Raw genomic sequence first — 24,466 nt, forward strand, 5'->3', positions numbered from 1 at the left:
CATCCCAGAACGAAGAACACTGCGTCAAAATTACGTCCCCGGCGCCCCAAGCAAGAGCTGCGCACGCGTAGTCCGCAGGACTGAAGCCGAACGAGTAAGGAAGTGCCCTCGCCAGAACTCAGTTTTCATTGGAACAGAGGAAGTTTGTGGGCGGGGCGAGTTTTGGCGTCTGCGCAGTGCGACGGGCTAGCGAGCGGCGGCTTTGCTGGCGGGAGCGGCAGCTTTTCTGTGGCGAGAGCGGTATCTTTGCCGTAGAGAGTGGCTGCAACGCAGCTGCCAGAGGAGAGATGCCGAGGGAGATCATCACCCTACAGTTGGGCCAGTGCGGCAATCAGAGTGAGCGAACTTCCGGCCCCTCCACTAGCTTCTTAGGTTCTATGGGATCTCGCTGTGGGATCCTGAACTCCATCTGCCCCCAGAATCGTAGTTCTCCGAAAGGTGGGACATGCCTGACCCAGTATCCAGTTGCTCAACCCCAAGGGGCCCTCCTCTGCCCAGTCGCTGATATACTGCCCTTTCCTCTGACACGGGAGACTCCCGAAGCTTGACTTCCTATCACTGGACCCAGGCATTGAGTCCCCCAGCTCCTAGTTGGAACCTGCCCAGACCCAGATATCCTCTTTCTTCCCGCCCGCGTCCCTCCCGTCAGTTGGGTTCGAGTTTTGGAAACAGCTGTGCGCCGAGCATGGTATCAGCCCCGAGGGCATCGTGGAGGAGTTCGCCACCGAGGGCACTGATCGCAAGGACGTCTTTTTCTACCAGGTGCCCCCAGCGACTTAGCCAGGGCCGGTAGTGGCCCAGGGGTTCTGAAGGGAAGGGCAGTGGCTTGGTACTGGGAAGCCCACTGGACAGAGGAGCCAGGGAGGCTGGCTTGAAGAGGGAGGGAGGCAGGAACCAGGGTTGGGAGGACTGGAGGACTGGGCAGGCTCTAGCTGATTGGGCCCCTCCTAAACTCCCTTTTACAGGCAGACGATGAGCACTACATCCCGAGGGCAGTGCTGCTGGACCTGGAGCCCAGGGTGATCCACTCCATCCTCAACTCCCCTTATGCCAAGCTCTACAACCCAGAGAACATCTACCTGTCGGAGCATGGAGGAGGAGCTGGCAACAACTGGGCCAGCGGATTCTCCCAGGTCATTTGCTGTTCCCTGGCAGAAGAATTCCACTCCTAAGTGGGGACTGGCCCTATGACTTCCTAAAGAGAAGATAAACCAGATGGAGGATATATGAGTGGAGAGAGAGATGTGACTGAGGAGATTCTGAGCGAACTATGTAATAGTTATAAGAGACTGCACTTGGCTCATGCCGGGTGCCAGGCCATAGTTAGTGTTTTACATAAATTAACTTACCCAGACCTTCCAACAATCCTAGAGGTAGGTACTACAGGTCCACAGTGTCTGTAGGTTTCCAGAATCCAAAAAACTCTGAAACCAAAAGAGGATTTTTAACTACTCATTTAGCAGCAAAACCAAATCTCAGTAAAGATAGGCTAGTTTATAGTTTCTGTTCAACTTACTGCCACTTCTCATTCCTTTCACTGCAGAAATATTAATGTATTTGGTTAGCGCCCCTCAGACCCCCGCCCCACTGGTGTTCCTGTGTTATACACACCATATAGCCCTCCTAGAATCTGAAATATCTGAACTCCGAAACATAATGCACAAGAATTTTAGATAAGGGACTGTGGACCTGTATTAGTACCTTCATTATACAGAGGAGGAAACTGAGGTACAGAGAGATGAAGTAGCATGCCCAGAGTCACCCGACTAACTAGAACTAGAGCTAATATAGGCATTCAGGCAGTCTGGATGTAGCGGGCCTGCTCATAACCACTAGGCTGTACTACCTCTCAGTACAAACAAAAGGCAGGACCACTGTTTTCCAAAAAAGGACTTTTAGGTACTATAAGGTGAATGGAGGGTGGCTATTCTGAGGTCAAAGTCCTTGTCCCTTAGTCCTGTCCCACTCTGATGCCCCTCCATGTCTGTACAGGGAGAGAAGATCCATGAGGACATTTTTGACATCATAGACCGGGAGGCGGATGGCAGCGACAGCCTAGAGGTGAGCATCTCAGGAATGCCGGTGGGGGGCCAGCATGGGGAAGGCTCGAGAACACCGTTTAGAAGCCATCTGTTAGGTGTGGGACCCTCCCCCTGTAACCTTTGCACTGGACAGAAGCCACAGGGCCCTGCTGGAAACAACGAAGAGTCTCCTAATCTGTGAATGGGGGGTGGGGGGAGCGCAGTGGAGGAGAGGTCCTGGGAAGATAGGAGTCCAAGAAGTTATGAGATGGGTAAAATTGGAAATCCTGCCACTTGAAACCTAGACACTGACCGCCCCTTCCCCATGCAGGGCTTCGTGCTGTGTCACTCCATCGCTGGGGGAACAGGCTCTGGCCTGGGCTCCTACCTCTTAGAACGGCTCAACGACAGGTAAGTCTGTTTTGAAAGGCTGAGAGGATTTGGTTTCCCAGGTGACTGGGAGGCCCTCCAGATAAAAGCTTCCCATTCACTGGAGCAGGAAAGGGCCCTTCCATTCCCTGCTGTATTGAGGAAGGAAAGGTACAATGACCAGGAACCCAAGCACACTCCCAGTGGTTGAAATCAGAGTCTAGAATCCTGATCTTTGATGAAGATTCAGGGAGTAAGCCTGATTTGGAGTTAGAGCCCTAGGTCCTAAGATGTTTCTCTGCCCTAGCCCCCTTTTGGGTTACAGGCTGCCAAAAGTCAAGTCTCCCTTTTCTGCTGTCCTATGACCCGAACCCCACTTTCCCCATCCTGACAGTCATTAGAAGCCCCAAGTTTACCAAGCCTTCAGTCTGTTGCCCTTGACCATCCTTTCTCAAACACCCCCAGGTACCCCAAGAAGCTGGTGCAGACATACTCAGTGTTTCCCAACCAGGACGAGATGAGCGATGTGGTGGTCCAGCCCTACAACTCACTGCTCACACTCAAGAGGCTGACCCAGAACGCCGACTGTGTGGTAAGACCTGGAGTCTCGCTTACTCCACTCCCAACCCCCCTGTCTATTTCATCCTTTTCATGCATTTTTAAAAGTCCCGTCTTGAACCTTCCTGTGCCCCAGTCTTGTTCAAGTCTTTTGGATGGGTCTTTCTGGCGATGAAGCACCAGGCAGAGCTCCTGTCCTTTCTGTCCTCCTAAATCTGTCACCCTCTTCTGTCCCCCCAGGTGGTGCTGGACAACACGGCCCTGAACCGGATCGCCACAGACCGCCTGCACATCCAGAATCCCTCCTTCTCCCAGATCAACCAGCTGGTGAGCCCCCCACTCCTGGACTCCCTCCTTCCCGAAGCACCATCTAGGGAAGGGAGGCCCCCAGGACAAGGCCCGTGACCCGGCACCCTGTCCCCAGGTGTCCACCATCATGTCAGCCAGCACCACCACCCTGCGCTACCCCGGCTACATGAACAACGACCTCATCGGCCTCATCGCCTCGCTCATCCCCACGCCACGGCTCCACTTCCTCATGACGGGTTACACCCCCCTCACCACGGACCAGTCGGTAAGAGCAGCCCTTGGGCCCAGCAGGCCCTGACCAGCCTTTCCCTTCTCTCGGCTGCACCCGCAGGCCCTGCTTGCTGGCTGACTCGCTCTCCTCTCCCCCTGCCTGTGGCGCCCTGCAGGGCCGGGGCTGTACGGGGTCTGCTGATGCTCCTGCACAAGGACATGAGTTAGCTGAGCTCTGGGGGACTGAGATCTCTGATCCCTCAGTGAGGACCTGCATCTAAGGACACTCCCCAGAGAGACCAGGCTGCCCCGCGTCTGATGGGGCTGTGCGTCACCTCGTGCTCTCTGTCCATGCGTCTCTTGACTGTACTGAGTACCGGGCTGCCCTGTGGCCCCTCTACCCTCAGGTGGCCAGCGTGAGAAAGACCACGGTCCTGGATGTCATGAGGCGACTGCTGCAGCCCAAGAACGTGATGGTGTCCACAGGTCGGGATCGCCAGACCAACCACTGCTACATCGCCATCCTCAACATCATCCAGGGGGAGGTGGACCCCACCCAGGTAGGTGAGGCCCCTTCGTTCTACCTCCGGAGCCCACAGGGGTAGAGGAGGGGCTACCACCACCATCCCTGTGCCCACCCCAGGTCCACAAGAGCTTGCAGAGGATCCGGGAACGGAAACTGGCCAACTTCATCCCCTGGGGCCCCGCCAGCATCCAGGTGGCCCTGTCTAGGAAGTCGCCCTACCTGCCTTCTGCCCACAGGGTCAGTGGGCTCATGATGGCCAACCACACCAGCATCTCCTCGGTGAGCCCCACAGTCATCTTCCTGGTGGTGCCTCATCTCTTTACAGCCCTGCTGCCCCTGCTTCTGGCTTTTTTACTGTGGGGATAGCCCAGCCTTGATTCCTGGCTCTCTGGGCCACATGGTTCCTTGAAGTTCCCCGTGACCCCGGTCCAACCTAAGTCCTTTCTGTACACCCGAAGCTCTTCGAGCGGACCTGTCGCCAGTACGACAAGCTGCGGAAGCGGGAGGCCTTCCTGGAGCAGTTCCGCAAGGAGGACATCTTCAAGGAGAACTTTGATGAACTGGACACATCCAGGGAGATTGTGCAGCAGCTCATCGATGAGTACCATGCAGCCACAAGGCCAGACTACATCTCCTGGGGCACCCAGGAGCAGTGAGTCCTCCAGACAGGGACCCTCATCTGCCTTACTGGTTGGCCCAGGCCCTGCCTGACTGACCACCCCTCAGAGCACAGATCAGGGACCTCGCACCTCTTTCTTACCAACACATATACCCATACTCTCTGTTGACCTGAGGACACATGTAATCTCCTTGTGAGACTGTTCATGTTTAATAAAGCACTGGATATAAATCAAGTCACTGGACTCTTTGAAGGCTTCGGGAAATGGGGGTCGGGGGGGGGGGTGCCTGTTCTTTCTCCATCATTCTGACGGGGTCTTCCTCTACTTCATACACCTTCAACTCTAAGCAAATGGCCTCCCCCAGCTTTTCCTTCCCCTGTCTAGTATTGGAGAACATGGGCGAGACATTCCTTTTCAGGGCAAACAGGCCCACAAACACTGCCTTGCTCTCATGACACTCTGTATCCCAGTTCCTCCCACCCTCCACCTCCCCATATGGTGACCATTCGCCAGTTTCACATTCCCACATCTGAATGTCCCATTGGGCATCACAGCAGCAGGCCTGCGGCCACCACTCCCACCACCAAGCCCTGGACAGGCAGTAGAGTCAGCCCAAATGCCTTTAATCTTGCAGGCAGGGCAGTGACAGAAAGCCAGTCCTGGAAAGCCCTGGTCAGGCAGGTGGAGTCGTCTAGGATGATCAAATCAGGAGACCAAATTCAAAGCCTGGGCTATAAGCAGGGTCAAAAGTGGACCCATATCTAAGGTGCCAAATTCAGTTGTTTCAAAGGCCAAAGTTGCCTTTTTGAAAATTAATTAATTTGCTGTGCATTAATTAATTTGCTGAGGATCTTTAGTTGCAGCATGCAAACTCTTAGTTGAGGTAGGTGGGATCTAATTCCCTGACCAGGGGTTGAACCCAGGTCCCCTGCTTTGGGAGCATGGAGTCTTAGCACTGGACAACAAGGGAAGTCCCAGAGCCTTCCACTTCTGGTACCAGATTGCAGGGAAGCAGTCAATACACAGTGGCCTAAGTCCCCAGAATCAAAAGGGCAAAGCAGGTTGTCTGTAGATTGGCGGATTGTCAGGGCCCCTCCTAGGCCCTTATACCTCCCAAAGGTGAGGACTGTAGTAACTTTTACATGCATGTGGACCCTGTGCCAGATGCTATGCATTATTTTGTTTAATCTTCAGGACAGCCCTATGAAGTAGTAAATGTTATTAACCCCATTCTGTAAATGAGGAAACAAGCTGAGTGATTAATTTACCAAGTCACCCAGCTGGTGAAGAGTATAGTTAGAGGCAAACCCTGGTTTGACTGCCTGGCATAGGTGTTCCTAACCATTGCACATCCTGCTTTTTGTGACACCTTCCTGGGCTGGTGTAGAAGAGTCCCATTTCTGGGGTCTTGGAGCTATGGGATGGGTCCACAGTTGTCACAGGATGTGGGGACCTTGAACACCTGTGCATATTGAGCAGGTGGAGTCCGGGGAGGGAGGGGGTGTAGGCCTCCGCAGGCAGCAGGTAAACCCACCAAACGTCCCTATCACCCGGGTCAGGGCAGCCTTCTTGCCTCACCACTAGGATGTCTGGGGCCAAATCCAGAGAACCAGGCCCTGTGGATGGGAAGGATGGTATTGGCAGGGCTCAGCAAGCAGATGAAGCACCAGCCCAAGAAAGTCCCTCCAACTCTCCGTGAAGGCTGAAGAGTCTCCTTCACTTTGGGTGAACTAGGACTTTGTACACTCTTGCTCCCTGTTAGCCTGGGGACTCACTTTTCCTTCCATGAACCAATGTATCTTTCATAAACCTCTGGACATAAACAAAGGGAGCAACATACAGGGCAGACCTTCATGAACAAAGGGGACACTTACAGGACTGATGGGCTGAGAATGCGCGGTCACAAGCCAGGCCCTGGGCTGCCTGAGGGTGGCAGGGAGGCTGGACACACCAAAGCCTGTCAGCACCACTGTCAGAGCATGAGCCTGTCACTTTTGGTTGCCAGGGTCTGTAGGTGGTGGACTCAGGAGAGCCAGCCTCGTTGTCAGCCAGCTGCCTGTTCATCCAGGAGGGAAGAAGATGACTTCAGGGAAAACCGATGGGCACCGGGTCCCTTCTCAGCTCTACCTCTGACCCCTGCACCCTGGATACGTTGTGTTGCTCCCGCCCTTGCCACTGATGACCTGCCTTTCATCTCTTGGGGCATCTGCACGACTGGCTGGTACTGAGTAGGGGATCATGAGCTGGCAGATGTGGTGAGGCTGCTGTATGTAAAGAGCCAGCTGGCCCCCCTCCAGGCCACAACCATCCCAGAACCCTCCTTTGCGAGCCTAGTTAAAGAGTATGGAGCCCAGGAGGGAGGGACTACCTAGGGAATCTGGAGTCAAAGTTGTACGTGAATATTACTAGCTACCGACCCAGAGGGGTGAATACCCTCCTCAGGAGGGGGAGCTGGACTTAACAAAGATGCCTCCTTTTTCTGACTGCTGAGTGTCTCAGCGCAGACTAATACCTCAATGCCAGCTTCAGAGCTGGGCCCCTCCCCCAAGGCTATTTCCAGATCACCCATCACCCCACACCAGCTCAACCCCTCCCTGTTCTTGGCCAGCAGCAAACCCTAAAGTGTGTCAACCAGAGGGCAGCGAGGAGGCCAGGTGGAAAGGGAGGGAGGCCTCTGGGATCAGGGCAGCAGGTGGTGCTGGTGGTGAAAAATCCCTGCAGTCTGAGAGCCTGCCAGCCACAGAAGTGACTGTCCCTGATGAGCGACAGGACTGTTTCAGAGGAGCTGGAGCGAGCAGAATGCTCAAGCCTGGAACAGGAACCGCTTCTGGACTAAATAAATCAGAGAAAACGAACAATTTATTTTATTTAAGCATTTATTTTTTGTCTGTGCTGGGTCTTCATTGCTGTGTGCGGGCTTTCTCTAGCTGCGGTGAGTGGAAACTAATCTAGTTTCGGCGAGCGGGCTTCTTGTGGTGGCTTCTCCTGTTGCAGAGCACAGGCTCTAGGGCTTCAGTCATTGCAACACAGGGGTTTAGTTGCTCTGCGGCATGTGGAATTTTCCCAGACCAGGGATTGAACCTGTGTCCCCTGTATTGGCAGGTGGATTCTTTACAACTGAACCACAGGGAAGTTCAAAGATGAGCCATTTAAAGGTAATTTTTCTGGAACACTTCAGTGTGATGTGACCACGGGGACCTTTAAATGTGCCTGAGACAGAGATCTAGCAGTAGGAAGCACTTTAAAAACAGAGTGAGGGACTTCCCTCGTGGTCCAGTGGTGAAGAATTGCCTTCCAATGCAGAGGATGCAGCCGGTTTAATCCCTGGTCAGGGAATTAAGACCCCACATGCCTTGGGGCAAATGAGCCCACATGCACTGCAACTAGAGAGAAGTCCATGGGCCACAGCTAAGAGCCCGTGTGCTGCAAGAAAGACCCAGCACAGTCAAATAAATAAATACATTCCTTAAAAAATAAAAATAGAGTGAAACTTTGAGACTGTAACTTCAAAAATTGTGTTGAGATGAAACCAGGAGGTGATGAGCTCAAGGATGGGTGGGTGAGCAGAGCCGCTGCAGAGAGTTGGTGAGTCAGTCTAGCAAGCCTTATTCGTGGTCTCCACCAGACACAGGTATTCTAGAAATCCCTGGAAATGGGCACTCTGCCCTAGAGAATCAGTTAAAATCCAACACAGAGGGCTTCCCCAGTGGCTCAGCAGTAAAGAACCTGCCTGTAATGCAGGAGATTCGGGTTCAATCCCTGGGTCAGGAAGATCCCCCAGAGAAGGAAATGGCAACCCACTCCAGTATTCTTTCTTTCCCAGGACATCCCATGGACAGAGGAGCCTGGTGGGCTACAGTCCATGGGGTTGCAAAAGAGTCGGACAGGATTGAGCAACTAAAATCCAACATACAGTCCTCCCTCCAGTAATGCCCACCCCCCACCCCCCACCACTTGCTCACTCTCCAATCCCTCTTGAGGATCTGAAGCAGGTAAGGGACTGCCCTAGAAAAGTCACAGGAGCATTTAAGTTGACATGCTGTTTTACTAAGCCATCATGTGTAAGTTTAAATTACATATGGCCCGATCACTACAGTGTGAAGTGGTAAATTGAGTTTCTTACAAAGCTGCAGGCTCTGTCAATCAAGGTCTAACACCTCTGTGAGACCCCACTGGAAACACCTGTGGCATTGCTGTAGTTGTGACCTTGGTTGTGGAATCCAGAGGTAGGTAGTTTTCACTAACCCTCAATCCTCAAATCCAGTGGCACTGAATTATTAATAGGGTGAGACCAATTCATCCTGGTTTTAGCACTGAAAGTCTTGAGTCCCAGGAATCCCCCTAAGATTCGGTTTAAAAATTAAAATTCCCATATTTCCTCATTCCTGGGAAAGCCAGGACAGCTGGTCACCCTAAATTTAAGAACACCATAGAGAAAGACTGGAAAATCTCAAGGCAGTATATGTGAGTGATCAGGGCTAAGTTCAGGCCTAGTAGACATCTGTTCATTAATTAAGCAAGCATTTATTAAAAATAGAGACTGGGCTTTTCTAGTGATCCAGTGGTTAAGAATCTGCCTTGCAATGCAGGGCACACAGGTTTGACCCCTGGTCCAGAAAGATCCCACATAACATGGGGTACCTAAGCCTGTGTGCCATGACTACTGAGCTCTGCAACAAGAGAAGCCACTGCAGTGAGAAGCCTGCACATCGCAACTAGAGAGTAGCCCCTATTCACTGCAACTAGAGAAAGGCCTCCTGCAGCAACAAAGACCCAGTGTAGCCAAAAATAAATAAATATATATATATTTTTTAAAAATACAGACCAAGTTGCCCATTAAACTTCACAATGGACCCTACCTGAGGGGGTTTCCAATTTTATCAGGAGTGAAAGAAAGTGAAAGGAAGTCGGTAAGTCACGTCCAACTCTTTGAGACCCCATGGACTGCAGCCTACCAGGCTTCTCCATCCATGGGATTTTCTAGGCAAGAGTACCAGAGTGGGTTGCCATTTCCTTCTCCGGGGCTCTTCCCAACCCAGAGATAGAACCTGGGTCTCCCTCATTGCAGATAGATGCTTTACCCTCTGAGCCACCAGGGAAGCCCTTATCAGGCGTGGGTAATATATAATGTAATTTTATTACATATTCATAAAATATTAATAATATAATTTTTGTATGTCATCATGTATTTTAATTAACTGTCTCAAATATAAGTTGTTCGATTTTAACTGTTGAATGTAAAATGTAATACAAACTAAAACTGGAATCAGTATTGAGCATTTAATATACACTAAGCACTATTCTGGGCTTCCCTGGTAGCTAAGCTGGTAAAGAATCCACCTGCAATGCAGGAGACCCCAGTTTGATTCCTGGGTCAGGAAGTTCCCCTGGAGAAGGGATAGGCTGCCCACTCCAGTATTCTTAGGTTTCCCTGGTGGCTCAGATGGTAAAGAATCCGCCTGCAATGTGGGAGACCTGGGTTCAATCGCTGGGTTGGGAAGATCCCCTGGAGGAGGGCATGACAACCCACTCCAGTATTCTTGCCTGAAGAATCCCATGGACAGAAGAGTCTGGCAGGCTACAGTCCATGGGGTCACAAACAGTTGGACACAACTGAGCGACTGAGCACACACACACATAAGCACTATTTTAAGCACTTTACATTTATGAGCTCATTTAATTTTGACAACCATATAGATAGACATTAGCCCAATTTTACAAATAAGGAAACTGAAGCTCAGAAGAAAGTGAAGTTCGGGGTCATATGGCTAGTAAGTGGTTTTTCTGTATCTGGAAAGAAAAGACAGATGTGATAACTGTCAAATATATGATGGGCTGTCAGCGGCAAGAGGGAGGGTCTCATTCTGTGACACTCCACGGAGAAGAGTAAGGATCAGTGGAAGGAACCACAGAGGGGCAGGACCCAGCTTCACAGCAGGGGGACTTCTCCATGATCAACACTATCCTCGAGTGGAGTAAGCGGCCACATGGACCGTGAGTTCCCCTGCAGTGAACTCGGTCAAGTAGATTCTGCACGATGACTTGCCTGGAATGGACGGATGCCAGGAGATGGAAGAGGTGACCTTAAATCCACCTTCCAGCCTTAAGGACTGTTAGGAATTTCTTGAAAACCATTTTCTTTTATAGTAAAGTTTATTTATTTTAAAAAAAATATTTATTTGCTCTGGGTGTTCATTGTGGCATGTGGGATCTTTAGTTGTGGCATGTGGGATCTAGTTCCCTAACCAACGATCTAACCCAGGCCCCCTGCACTGGGAGCGCAGAGTCTTAGCCCCTGGACCACAGCTTATTTATTTTTTAAAAACAAATCTATTAGGGGCGTACCATGCGCCTGAATCCTTTCCAGGAACTGGGGATACCTAGATGAATAAACTAAGGTGCTTAGAATCTCAAAAAATTCACAGTCTGAGACATCTACACAGAAAGTGACAGTCCAGATGGTAAGCAAATGTCAGCGGGATCACAACAGTGTATGCTCAATAAATATCTGTTGAATATTTGCAAGAAGGAGAGGCTGTGGGAGGTCAGTGTGGGAGTCCCACAGAGGAACAATTGTTGACAGGGTCTTGAATTCTGAAGAAAAGCTTCCCAAGTGGAGATGTGAGAGAGGGTAGGAGGGCTGGCATGTACAAAGGCCCAGTCTGGGCAGGGGAGTGTGAGGTATAGCCCACTCTCCTCTGAAGCTGAGCCATTCCTGCCCCATGAGTAGTTTCGAGGGGACACTTGCAACAGACAAATGAGGCCACCAGGGCTCACCTAGGACTGCATATATGGCATGGTTTGCATGCTCAGTCCAACTCTCTGCGACTCTCTGCAACCTCTACAGACCCCATGGACTGTAGCCCGCCAGGCTCCTCTGTCCATGGAATTCTCCAGGCAAGAATACTGGAGTGGGTAGCCATTTCCTTCTCTAGGGGATCTTCCCAATCAAAGGATTGAACCCATGTCTCCTGCTTGGCAGGTGGATTCTTTACCACTGAACCACTTGAGAAGCCTCATTTAAGGCTTAGGGGAGGCCAGACAGAGAAAGGAGGTGGTGCCCAACCCACGTATGATAGTAGGCTTCACAGACAGAAACTAGCCGGGGTCTTTTACTCAAAGGGAGCAACTACGGCACTAACGTGCACAGGGAAAATCATGGTAAGCACCGGGAAGAGCACCTGGAGAGGAGGGAGGCCCAAAACCAGGACCGTGGGCTTTGGAAGCTGCAAAGACTCAGAGGTGCATTTGGGGAAGCAATGTGAGACCAGGTCAGGGAGATATTCCAAGACCAGGCCAGTCATGTAGGGCCTTTTATGCCATGTATAGTTTGGACTTGATTCTTAGAGCAAAGAGGAACCCCTGAAGGCCAGCTGGGAAGCTCCAGCCATCAGCCTGCCCTTTCTAGACTTTTCCCCCCAAATGACCCCCACCCCCACCTCCTGCTTTCTTCCCCCCCCCCATTATTATTTATTATAGGATGTTGCATATAGTTCCCTCTGCTATATAACAGGACAAAGTTTAACTATTTTATATATAGTAGTTTGTATCTATCGATCCCAAACCCCTAATTTATCCCTCTCCCACCCCTTTCCTCTTGGGTAACCATAAGTTTGTTTTCTAAGTCTATGGGTCTGCTTCTGTTTCATATATAAGTTCATTTGTGTCATATTTTATTTTTTAATCATTTTATTTATTTTGGGTTGTGGTGGGTCTTCATTGCTGCATGGGCTTTTCTCTAGCAGAGGTGAGCAGACTTCTCACTGTGGGGGGTTCTCTTGTTTTGGAGCACAGGTTCCAGAGCACAGAGTCAACAGTTGTGGTGCACAGGCTTAGGGCTCCGTGGCATGTGGGATCTTCCTGCATCAGGGATCGAACCTGTATCTCCTGCACTGGCAGGCGATTCTTTACCACTGAGCCACCAGGGAAGCCCCTGTATCATATTATAGATTCCACATAAAGTGATATTATATGGTCTTTTTCTGACTTGGTTCACTTAGTATGATAATCTCTAGGTCCATCCATGTTGCTGCAAATGGCATAATTTTATTGATTTTTATGACTAAGCAGTATTCCACTGTATACATGTACCGTATTTTCTTTGTCTGTTCGCCTGATGATGGTCATTTAGGTTGTGTCCATGTCTTGGCTACTGTAAATAGTGCTGCAATGAACACTGGAGTGTGTGTATCTTTTCTAATCAGAGTTTTCTCCAGATACATGTTCAGAAGTGGGATTGCTGGATCATATGGCAACTCTGTTTTTAGTTTTTCTAAGGAAACTCCATATTGTTTTCCATACAGTGGCTGCACCAATTTACATTCCCACCAACAGTGTAAGAGAGTTCCTTTTTCTCCACACCCTTTCCAACATTTATTTGTAGACTTTTTTTTTTTTGGCTGCATCAGGTTGCAGCACACAAGATCTTCAGCACACAAGCTTGCAGCTCCCTGACCAGGAATCAAACCCAGGGCCCCTGCATTGGGAGCGCATAGTCTTAGCCACTGGACCATCAGGGATGTCGCTGTAGACTTTTATATTTTTAAATTATCATTTATTTATGGCTGTGCTGGGTTTTCACTGCTCTGTGCAGGATTTGTCTAGTGCGGTGAGCGTGGGATGCTCTTCGTTGCGGTTCATAAGCTTCTCACTTCAGTGGCTTCTCTTATTGCTGAGCACAGGCTTTAGGTGTTTGGGCTTCAGCAGTTGCAGCCCTCGAACTCAATAGTATGCAGACTCAGTAGTTGCAGCATGTGGGCCCAGTAGAGCACCTGGGCTTCAGTAGTTGTGTCGTATGGACTTTGTTGCTCCAGAGCATGTGGGATCAAACCCGAGTCCCCTGCACTGGCAACTGGATTCTTAACCACTGGACCACCAGAGAAGTCTCCCCTGTAGACTTTTAAATGATGGTCATTCTGACCAATGTGGGGTGTTACTTCATTGCAGTTTTTATTTGAATTTCTCTAGTAGGAATCAGTGTTGAACATCTTTTCACTTTCCTAATGGCCATATAGATGTCTTCTTTGGAGAAATTTAGGTCTTCTGCCCATTTTTAAAATTAGTTTGTTTGCTTTTTTGATATTGAGTTGTATGAGCTGTTTGTATATTTGGGAAATTAAGCCCTTGTCGGTCACATCATTTGTAAATACTTTCTCCCATTCCACAGGTTGTCTTTTTGTTTTGTTTATGGTTTCCTCTGCTACACAAAGGTCGGATTCAGTCCCAATTATTTATTTCTGCTTTCATTGCTATTGCCTTGTCCACCCGCTGCTTTCTATTCCCTCCTACTCCCTAACTCTTTTTGCAACCAATAATTGGAAAATCTGATATCAAATCTCTTGTCTATGTCCTGCCACTTTTTTCTGAAAGTGTATTCTTAGATGCTGTTGCTGGTACACTGAGGCCTGCTGTTTATCATTTTTTTCTCAGGAGCCAGGACCTGCCCCACCCTAAGCTGCCCCAGACCAGTTCTGCTCAGTAGCCAAGCCCAGCTTCCTTCCCTCCCCGCAAGCCCTCAGATCATTCCTGGCCAGGCCCAGGCGGGCCTCCTCTGGGAGCTCAAACACAATATTCCCCTTTCTGTCTGCAGTCCACTAGATGCACAATTTCACAATACTTTGTTAGTGTTATAATTGTATTTTTTCATGTAATTTCCTTTTCTAAACTCTCAAACACAACCCCATGTATTCCATAAAATGCTTTGGCATTCTTGCAATAATTAAGTTCCAACAAATAAAGCTGTTTTGGAAATGTACCCTATTCCTTAGCGGTTAACTCTATAATAAGACAGGTTTTTTTCGTTCATTTTTTAAAGTAATCAAGAGATGTGGGTATGAAATGTGGACATTTTCTGTTAAAAATGAAAATATAAAGAGAAAGGATACAAAATCCTAGCTACAAACTGATTTTTTTTTTAAGTTTGAAATGATAAATTCACAGAAAAGTGCAAAGAAACACACAGTGAGGTCTTTGACAGTAGCTCGGACAGTAAAGCGTCTGCCTACAACGAGGGAGACCTGGGTTCGACCCCTGGGTCAGGAAGATCTCCTGGAGAAGGAAATGGCAACCCACTCCAGTATTCTTGCCTGGAAAATCCCATGGACTGAGGAGCCTGGTAGGCTACAGTCCATGGGGTCACAAAGAGTCAGACACGACTGAGCGACTTCACTTTCACTTTCACCCAGTCACAGGGCTTCCCAGGTGGCGCTAGTGGTATAGACCCTGCCTGCCAATGCAGGAGATGTAAGAGACATGGGTTGGATCCCTGGGTCGGGAAGATTCCCTTGTTTGGAGAATCCCCATGGACAGAAGACCCTGGCAGGCTACAGTCCATAGGGTCACATAGAGTCGGACACGACTGAAGCGACTTACTTAGCATGCAAGCATGCACCCAGCCTTGGATTAACATTAACTATAGTACAATATCATAACCAGGAAATTGACATTGGCACAATCCACAGAGTATACGCAGACTTCGCCAGTTATATATAGAAAACTATATATATATGTATATATATATAGAGAGAGAGTTAATGAACTTAAGTGTGTGTGGCCCTGTGCAATTTTACAACATGTATACCTTTTTTTTTCATTTATTTTTATTAGTTGGAGGCTAATTACTTTACAATATTGTAGTGGTTTTTGCCATACATTGACATGAATCAGCCATGGATTTACATGTGTTCCCCATCCTGAAGCCCCCTCCCACCTCCCTCCCCATCCCATCTCTCTGGGTCATTCCAGTGCACCAGCCCTGAGTGCTTGTCTCATGCATCCAGCCTGGACTGGCCATCTGTTTCACACTTGATAATATATATGTTTCAATGCTATTCTCTCAGATCACCCCACCCTCACCTTCTCCCATAGAGTCCAAAAGTCTGTTCTATACATCTGTGTCTCTTTTTCTGTCTTGCATATAGGGTTATCATTACCATCTTTCTAAATTCCATATATATGCGTTAGTATACTGTATTGGTGTTTATCTTTCTGGCTTCCTTCACTCTGTATAATGGGCTCCAGTCTCATCCATCTCATTAGAACTGATTCAAATGACAACATGTGTACCTTAACGTAACCACCACCATAAACATGATACTTCGTTGTGACAACAGCTCACAACTCTCTCATGCCACCCTTTTATATCCACACTCAACCTCCCCTCAGCCTGATTTAAATATGAAAAAATATTAAATGGAGCACAGAAAAATCGCCAAGGAAAAAATACAGCAAAATGATTGCCAACAGATGTCTGGATTGTGGGATGCTTGATTTATCTTTTATTTTTACAATTTTCAGTCTTTTCCATTTTTCTTCAGCGAGAATCCATTACTTTTTAAATTAATTAATTAACTAATTAATGTTAAATTACTTAATTAACTAATTTGGCTGTGCCAACAGGATCATCAGTCTTCACTGATGTGGGGCATGTAGGATCTTTTAGTTGCAATGTGCGGAATGTTCAGTTGCAGCATATGAGATCAAGTTCCCTGATCAGGTATCAAACCTGTGCCCCCCTGCATTGGGAGCACAGAATTTTAGCCACTGGACTACCAAGGACATTCCAAGAATCCATTACTTTATGAGAAAAATATCTTGATGAAATTTCTAGTATACACTGTAACATTTATAATTGCATGATCCCACAATTTTCAAACTGAAAGAAAACCTGGTAGATTTTAATTTATATTAAAGTTTACCAGCAGATCAAAATAAGCCCTTCCCTTCCACGCATAAAAATTTTTCCATCTCCCACAGAACAATTTACAAAGTAAAACATTCTAAGTGTTGTTCATAATTTTATCCTAGCCTGCCTTTATAAGGTTAAACTTGAACACAGTAAAAAGATATTGTTTCTATTATTTAGAGATTGCACAAAAACTCATGGCAAAACGTAGAGGCATAAAATCTTGATTTATCGTTTCTCTTGATTCTGTGAGTTGACTGGAAAGTTCTTTTGCTGGTCTCCTCTGGCTCACTTGGGCTATTACAGATGGCTGGAACAGCTGGAAATTCATTCCAAGTTGGCCTCATTCACAAATCTGGCAGTTGGTGCTGAGCAGGGAGTCTCAGCTCTTCTCGTGACCTCCTGACCACCCAGCCTCCAGGAGACTAGATGCTGATCTGGGGCAGTGTTCCAAGAGGTGAGCCCCAGGGCTCAGGTGCTTACCCTCCCAAGTTTCTGGGAAGCACAGGTCTCTTGGTTGAGCCCAAGGCTGCTAGGGAGTTACACAGAGGCAAGAATACTGGGAGGCAGTATTCATTAGGGGCCATCAAAAGCAATAATCTAACGCAGATATGAAGGGTTGCCCTTTTAAAAGAATGTAAATATGGGCAAAATAAAATACTTCTTTGAGTCCAGTGGCAAGGCTAAGGAAGGCAATTATAAGCAATTTCTTTTTAAAAAAATTAACTTATTTATTTTTGGCTGTTCTGGGTCTTATTGCTGCCCGTGCCCTTTCTCTAATTGCTACAAGTGGGGGCTACTCTCCTGTTGCAGAGCATGGACTCTAGGGCGAGCGGTCTTCAGTTATTGAGGCACATGGGCTCAGTTTCCCCGAGGCATGTGGGATCTTCCCACACCAGGGGTCGAACTGGAGTTCCCTGCATTGCAAGGTGGATTCTTAACCGCTGGACCACCAGGGAAGCCACAGCAATTTCTAATCTTAATATAACAGTGATTCAATCAAGATAATAGAAAAGGTCAATTTCCTCATTGTTAACTCAAGAACTAGTACCTCATTAAGGGAGCTGAAAAATATAGTTACACAATCAACTAGATGTTACATTCATACATGTATTTCCATATGCTCTTTTCTTAATATTTACCAAACACAGTTCAGCTTTTTTAAAATTTTTTGCCATACCAACACATGCGGGATCTTAGTTCCCAGACCAGGGACTAGCCACCTGAGCCCCCTGCAGCGGAAGTGGAGTCTTAGCCCCTGGACCACCAAGCAAGTCCCTATAATTTTTGTGTGTGTGTGAGTGAGCTCAGTTGCACAGCTGTGTCCAACTCTTTGCCAGGCTCCTCTGTCCATGGAATTGTCCAGGCAAGAATACTGGAGTGGGGGGCCATTTCCTCCTCCAGGGGATCTTCCTGACCTGGGGATCAAACCTGCATCTCTCGAATCTATTTATTTTAAAAAAGATTTATTTTTGGAATTCCCTGGCAGTCCAGTGGCTAAGATTCTTTGATCTCACTGCGAAGGACCCAGGTCTAATCCCTGGTCAGGGATCTAAAATTCCACAAGCTTTGCAGGGCAACCAAAAATATTTTTTTAATAAATAAATATATTTATATAAATAAATTATATTTATTGTTTTAGAACAAGTATTTATGAAAAATCTAATTAAAAGTTTACATTAAATCTTAAAAGTTATACATTAAATCAACTTTTGCCTCAGAAATAATTTCTGCAAATACAGGAAATATAAAAGGGATCAGTTCAGTTTAGTTGTTCAGCCATGTCCGACTCTTTGAGACTCCATGGACTGCAGCATGCCAGGCTTCCTGGTCCATCACCAATTCCTGGAGCTTGCTCAAATTCATGTCCATTGAGTCAGTGATGCCATCCAACCATCTCATCCTCTGTCGTCCCCTTCTCCTCCCACCTTCAATCTTTCCCAGCATCAGAGTCTTTTCCAATGAGTCCATTTTTCCCATCAAGTGGCCAAAGTATTGGAGTTTCAACTTCAGCATCAGTCGTTCCAATAAATATTCAGGACTGATTTCCTTTAGGATGAACTGGTTGGATCTCCTTGCAGTTCAAGGGACTCTCAAGAGTCTTCTCCAACACCATAGTTCAAAAGCATTAATTCTTCAGTGCTCAACTTTCTTTATAGCCCAACTCTCACATCCATACATGACCACTGGAAAAACCATAGCATAAAAGGGATATGCTTTTTAAAATTTTAATAAATATATTTCAGACGTCCCTGGTGGTCCAGTTTTTAAGAATCCACCTGCCAATGCAGGGCACACAGGTTCAATGCCGGGATCCCACATGCAGTGGAGCAACTAAGCTTGTGTGCCGCAACTACTGAACCTGAGCTCTAGAGCCCAAACTCCACAACAAGAGAAGCCACCACAACGAGAAGCTAAGCACTGCAACGAGAGAGTAGCCCCTGCTTGCCATAACTAGAGAAAAGCCAGTGCAGCAACCAAGACCCAGTGATGCCAAACATAAATAAAATACATAATGGATGTTTCTTTCACTATAAAGTAGAATCAATACATGTTACACAGCTAATTTTTTTATGTGTGTTCCCTCCAAAGTTTGACTGATCCGACGGCTCCCCAAAGCATATGACACTTAGATAAGACTTAAGATTCACTGAGAATTTATTTGGAGGATCAAGTGTTTCAATCAATCTTGAGACTACAATAGTTCCTCAGACATCTGCTGTGAGGCTTGCTCCCTCATCTGCCAGATGTTGTCTCTAGAAGCACTGGCCCCTACCCTTTTCTGCACCACATCTCTCCTAGGCTCCCTTCACTCTCCAGCCATGCTGGGCTTCCTTTGGATTCTTCAACGAGTTAGGCTCTGGCTTCCCAGCTCTCTTCACACGTCTCCTCCTCCGAGATCTCCTTACTCCACTTCCTTCCTTTGGCTGACTCCTTATTCATCTTGCATGTTACTTAAGCGTCACTTCCAATGAAGATTTCTGACTTTTCCATATATGTTCCACCAGCACCCTGGGGGCTTCCCAGGTGGCGCTAGTGGTAAAGGAACCCTCCTGCCAATGCAAGAGACAAGAAATGCAGTTCGATCCCTGAGTTGAGAAGATTCCCTGCAGGAGGATGTGGCAATCCACTGTAGTATTCTTGCCTGGAGAATCCCATGGACAGAGGAGCCTGGTGGGGTACGGTCTGTAGGGTAACACAGAGTGAGGCATGACTGAAGCGACTTAGCACGCATGCATTTTTGATGATGTTAGCATCCTGTACTTTCCCTGCCATAAATGTCACCATATTCTGTTATTTTTTTTGTAAAATTAAAAAAAAGTGTTGTTGTTGTTAAGCCACGTGGCATGTTAGTTCCCTGACCAGGGGTGGAACCTGTGCTCCCTGCATTGGGAGTGCAGAGTGTAAACACTGGACCATCAGGGAAGTTCCTCACACTTTATTATATTATGTTTTTAGTTTTATTTCTTCTCCCTGAGGGCAAGGAATGACCTGTTCATTGCTGTGTCTAGTGACTGACACATGGCTGGGGCACTCAGAAATGTCCCTCTGCTGCTGCTGCTAAGTCGCTTCAGTCGCTTCAGTCGTGTCCGACTCTGTGCGACCCCAGAGACGGCAGCCCACCAGGCCCCTCCGTCCCCGGGATTCTCTAGACAAGAATACTGGAGTGGGTTGCCGTTTCCTTCTCCAATGCATGCATGCATACTAAGTTGCTTCAGTCTTGTCTGACTTTGTGCGACCCCATGGACAGCAACCCACCAGGCTCCTCTGTCCATGGAATTCTCTAAGCAAGAGTACTGGAGTGGGTTGCCGCTTCCTTCTCCAGAAATGTCCCTCAAGTGACTATAAATATGACAGAAAGAAAATTAAAGAGGCACTTTCAGTAGTCATGTTCACATACTCAAGATTACGCTCTTTGCCAAAGGTGATGCTGTCAAGTCTTGACTTATAGTCTTCTTACTCATTTTTTAAAAATAACTTTATTTGTTTATTACTTTTGGTTGTGCTGGGTCTTCGCTGCTGGGCCAGACTTTCTCTAGTTGCAGCGAGAAGGGGCCACTCTCTGGCTGTGGTGCTCAGGCTTCTCACTGCGGTGGCCTCTCTTGTTGCAGAGCCCAGGCCTAGGTGCATGGACTTCAGTAGTTAATGCATTCAGGCTCGGTAGCTGTGGCTTGCTGACTCTAGAGCAAGGGCTCAGTAGTTGTGGCGCACAGCCTTTAGCTGCCCCATAGCATATGGAATCTTCCAGGATCAGGGGTCAAACCTGAGTTCCCTGAGTTGGCAGGCGGATTCCTAGCCACTGACCACCAGGGAAGGACTTCCCACCTTACTCTGACTTTTTGAATTAATTAATGTTTTATTTTTGTTTGTGCTTGATCTTCCTTGCTGCCCACGGGCTTTCCGTAGTTGTGGTGAGGGGACTACTCTCTAGTTGCAGTGTGTAGGCTTATTGCGGTGCCTTCTCTTGTTGTGGAGCATAGGCTCTACGTGCACGTGCCCAGCTGCTGTGGCTCAGGGGCTTTGTCGCTCTGCTACATGTGGGATCTTCCCCAACCAGGAATCAAACCCGTGTCCCCTGCATTGCAGGGTGGATTCTTAATCACTAGACCACCAGGGAAATCCCACCTTACTGTTCATTTTAAATAAAAGTCTGACCTACTTGGATTTATGAATTCCTAAACCAACACAAAGTTGAAAGCACAAAGGAGAGCGCTACTTGGGACGGTCAACTAAACGCAGTCAGGACCAGCAGAATCAGTCCGATAAGGAGAGAAGGAACAGAGACATTGCCAAAAGCCATAAGGAAAGGCCAATTGGCTTAGAGGAGAAAATATGAGATTTTGGGCAGCACAGCCAAGTCCAAAGCCTAGCATTCATGCAGTGCCTGGAGTTAAGGAGAAAAGACTGAATTTCATTGAGCATATTCCATTTAGGAAAAAAGAGGGGCCTTCCCTGGACTCTGAGCTTCCACTGCAGGGGGCGCAGGTTCCATCCCTGGGTGGGTGCTGCACGAACCCCACGGTGCAGCCAAAATTAAAAAAAAAAAAAAAAACCAAAAAAAAAAAATTAAAATAAATAAATAAACCAACTATAGCTTAAGAACTTCAAAAAAAAAAGAAAAGAGTACATTTTACCTATTTCCATGAAAACAAATTTTTTTAATGCTTTAAGTTTGGGGACCTTGAAAAATAAGCCTGGATATCTAGAAAATCCACTTTTCCACATGGAAAATCCCCCTCCCCCAGCCCTGGTAAAACAGTGAGGGGCTACTGATTTTCCACTGAAGGAGGCAGCATCTTGCCTCAGGGATTATTGTTGTTGTTCAGTCACTAAGTCATGTCTGACTCCTTGTGACCGCCTGGACTGCAGCACGCCAGCTTCCCTGTCCTTCACCATCTCCCAGAGTTTGCTCAAACTCATGTCTCTTGAGTCTGTGATGCTATCTAACCGTCTCATCCTCTGCTGCCCACTTCTCCTTTTGCCTTTAATATTTCCCAGCATTAGGATTTTTTCCAGAGTCTGCTCTTCACATCAGGTGGCCAAATAACTGGAGCTTCAGCTTCAGCATCAATCCTTCCAAGGAATATTCAGGACTGATTTCCTGTAGGATTGACTGGTTTGATCTCCTTGCAGTTCAAGGGACTCTCAAGAGTCTTCTCCAGCACCACGATTCAAAAGCAGCAATTTATCAGCACTCAGCCTTCTTTACGGTCCAACTCTCACGTCTGTACATGACTACTGGAAAAACCACAACTTTAACTATACGAACCTTTGTTGGCAAAGTGATATCTCTGCTTTTAAATACACTGTTTAGGTTTGTCTCTGGGATATCAGCCCCCTGATCACGGCTTTCCTGGCAATTGCTCCACTCTATTTCATTAATGACTCACTTCTCTGTCTCCCTGGCTGGCCCATGCATTTCTTGTAGGCTGGGATAGGGTCTTTTATCTCTTCAGCCCTGATATCTACCACAGTCCTAGCACATTGTAACCGTTTAACAAACATTCATTAAACAAATAAAAGAACAGTGTCAAGGCCATAGCTTCTACTCTCTTCCTTTCCTTTAACAGGAAGACATTAAAAGCCTTGCCATACAATCACATAATAGCATACCCCAGGATAAATTTGTGTGTTCACCACACTGGCCTACAGATCAATAACACGGTTGACTGTAATCAGCCCATTTTCAAAGAGGAGAAAAAGGAATAAGAGATGTCATTTCTGCAACTTTAGAAATTATTTTTTTCAATTCCTTTTTTGCATGACTTAAGAAAAGATATCCCAGAAACTTGGCTTGAATTTCTGAATTCAAGTTGAATTTCTGATATTCGAGCCTCTGGAAATGGTCCCAATGGATACACTTATACGAGGTGCCATTAGCACCTGAATGGAAACAAACTGGTGACTAGGAGTATTTTACTTCCTACAAGATCAAACAGTAGTCATGAAGCATGAACTGGATCTGTCGATGGCTGCACCAAAACAGAGAATCAGTGGACAGTACGGCAGTTCTAAGGCCTTCTCTGCAAAAGTCAGCTGGGAAAGGGGGCATCAGAACTGGCACAGGGGGAAGGTCACCTATAGGGTAAAACAGAGCTGCCAACTGGATGTGTTTCCCTGAAACAGCTTTGCAGCAGGCTTGCCTTGCTCAAGGAGCACAGGCTCAGCCAAGGGACGACCAGAAGGAGGAGGTGAGGAGTGAGAAAAAGCCTAGTGTGTGCATCCATGCTGTCACTTCAGTCGTGTGTGACTCTGTGACCCCATGGACTGTAGCCTGCCAGGCTCTTCTGTCTATGGGGTTTCCCAGACAAGAATACTGGAACTGGTTGTCATGACCTCCTCCAGGGATCTTCCTGACCCAAGGACCGAACCCGTGTCTCATCCATCTTCTGCATTGGCAGGCGGGTTCTTTACCACTAGGGCTACCCAGGAAGCCCCTGGGAGAGAGCCTCAGCAACACCCAACTACAGCTGGGCCAGTGAGAAAAACATTGAGTCAAACAACCCCAGAGATTTGGAAGTGATCCACTTTTTCTTTTCCCAACCTACAGTCCCCCCTGAGAATTACCACTTCCACCATGTCCCATTCTTCTTTAGGATTCTGGAACCTAGAGAGAACTGCTCCCCAAAATATTTCTCTTGTCCACTTAGATTCCGTTTCTGGAAATGGTACTATCCAATCTCATCAGCGGGGCCCCAAGGTGGAAATGAATCACACAGGGCACTGGTCCCAGGGATGGTGTGGAAAAAATACCAGGTCACCTGAAGTTCATGAAAAGGATCAAGTAGCGATGAATATACTAGGCTTTATGTCCAAGGGCTGATGAAGGCCAGACTACGACTTCAGCTTCTAGGACATAACCACAGATGATACGGCTGAAGAGGGTCCCCCACCCAGAGCCAGGGGACAGCCTTAACTGAAGTCCATGTGGCCCCTGGAACTCCTTGTGACCTCACCCTCTCGTGGATTGTAAACAGACTCAGTCCTGAGAACACTATGATATTCTGTTCTCTTTGGAGTCTGGTTGTGTTCAGGGAGCTCCCCACAGTGACTCTTCTATTCCAACCAGCTAAGTTCCCTTGGACTCACATTATTTATTTCTCTGTATGCACCGTAGTTGTCCCTTGCTCATTCAGTTAGTTTCCGACCACTGCCTCTAATCCACATGTGAGTACATGCCTTCAGGTACGTTCCATTATCAGGAGATGCAAAAGCTGTTAATCCATTGGCCCTGAGCCACCAAATTGATCCTTCCTACCCTGTCATACTCCATTCACTGACATCCTTGCCCTGCGAACAGCAAGGCCCCTATAAATGCAGGCATCCCTTCTGCTTCCCCTATGCCAAGAGTTCTTAACCTTTGTTGACACATGGGTCACTCTCAAGAAACTGTTACCAACTTTTCCCCAGAAAAAAATAAACATATAGACTTGAAAATAATGTTAAGGGGTTCTTGACTCATAAAGCCCATTCTATGGACTCCAACTCAATGCTAGCAACTCCTAATGGCAAGAAATGGTGACCATTCTAAAGAGACACACAGTCAGAAGAGAGCGAGCTAGGGGGAATTCCTTGGTGGCCCGGTGGTTAGGACTCAGCACTTTCACTGCTGGGCCTAAGTTCAATTCCTGGTCAGGCAACTAAGATCCCACAAGCCAAGTAGTGTGGC

The 24,466-nt window shown here is 47.5% G+C and overlaps 1 protein-coding gene and 1 long non-coding RNA gene across 2 annotated transcripts in view; one reads left to right on the forward strand and one right to left on the reverse strand.

Moving 5' to 3' along the window:
* The first annotated feature begins 161 nt into the window (after nt 1–161).
* TUBG1 (tubulin gamma 1) lies at nt 162–4,847 on the forward strand. Its single transcript, XM_061144072.1, has 11 exons — nt 162–336; nt 650–762; nt 966–1,133; nt 1,993–2,061; nt 2,353–2,432; nt 2,856–2,982; nt 3,189–3,275; nt 3,373–3,522; nt 3,875–4,027; nt 4,111–4,272; nt 4,452–4,847. Exons 1-11 carry the CDS (start codon nt 288–290, stop codon nt 4,647–4,649), a joined length of 1,356 nt encoding a protein of 451 aa, XP_061000055.1. The 5' UTR covers nt 162–287; the 3' UTR covers nt 4,650–4,847.
* LOC133057509 (uncharacterized) overlaps nt 1,160–24,466 on the reverse strand; it is a 43,728-nt gene continuing 20,421 nt past the window's right edge. Inside the window, exon 3 of the long non-coding RNA XR_009693041.1 lies at nt 1,160–1,424. This is a non-coding gene — a long non-coding RNA (uncharacterized LOC133057509). The remainder of the gene's footprint in view (nt 1,425–24,466) is intronic.

The sequence above is a fragment of the Dama dama genome, chromosome 5 (genome assembly GCF_033118175.1).
Source record: "Dama dama isolate Ldn47 chromosome 5, ASM3311817v1, whole genome shotgun sequence".
Classification (NCBI taxonomy): domain Eukaryota; kingdom Metazoa; phylum Chordata; class Mammalia; order Artiodactyla; family Cervidae; genus Dama; species Dama dama.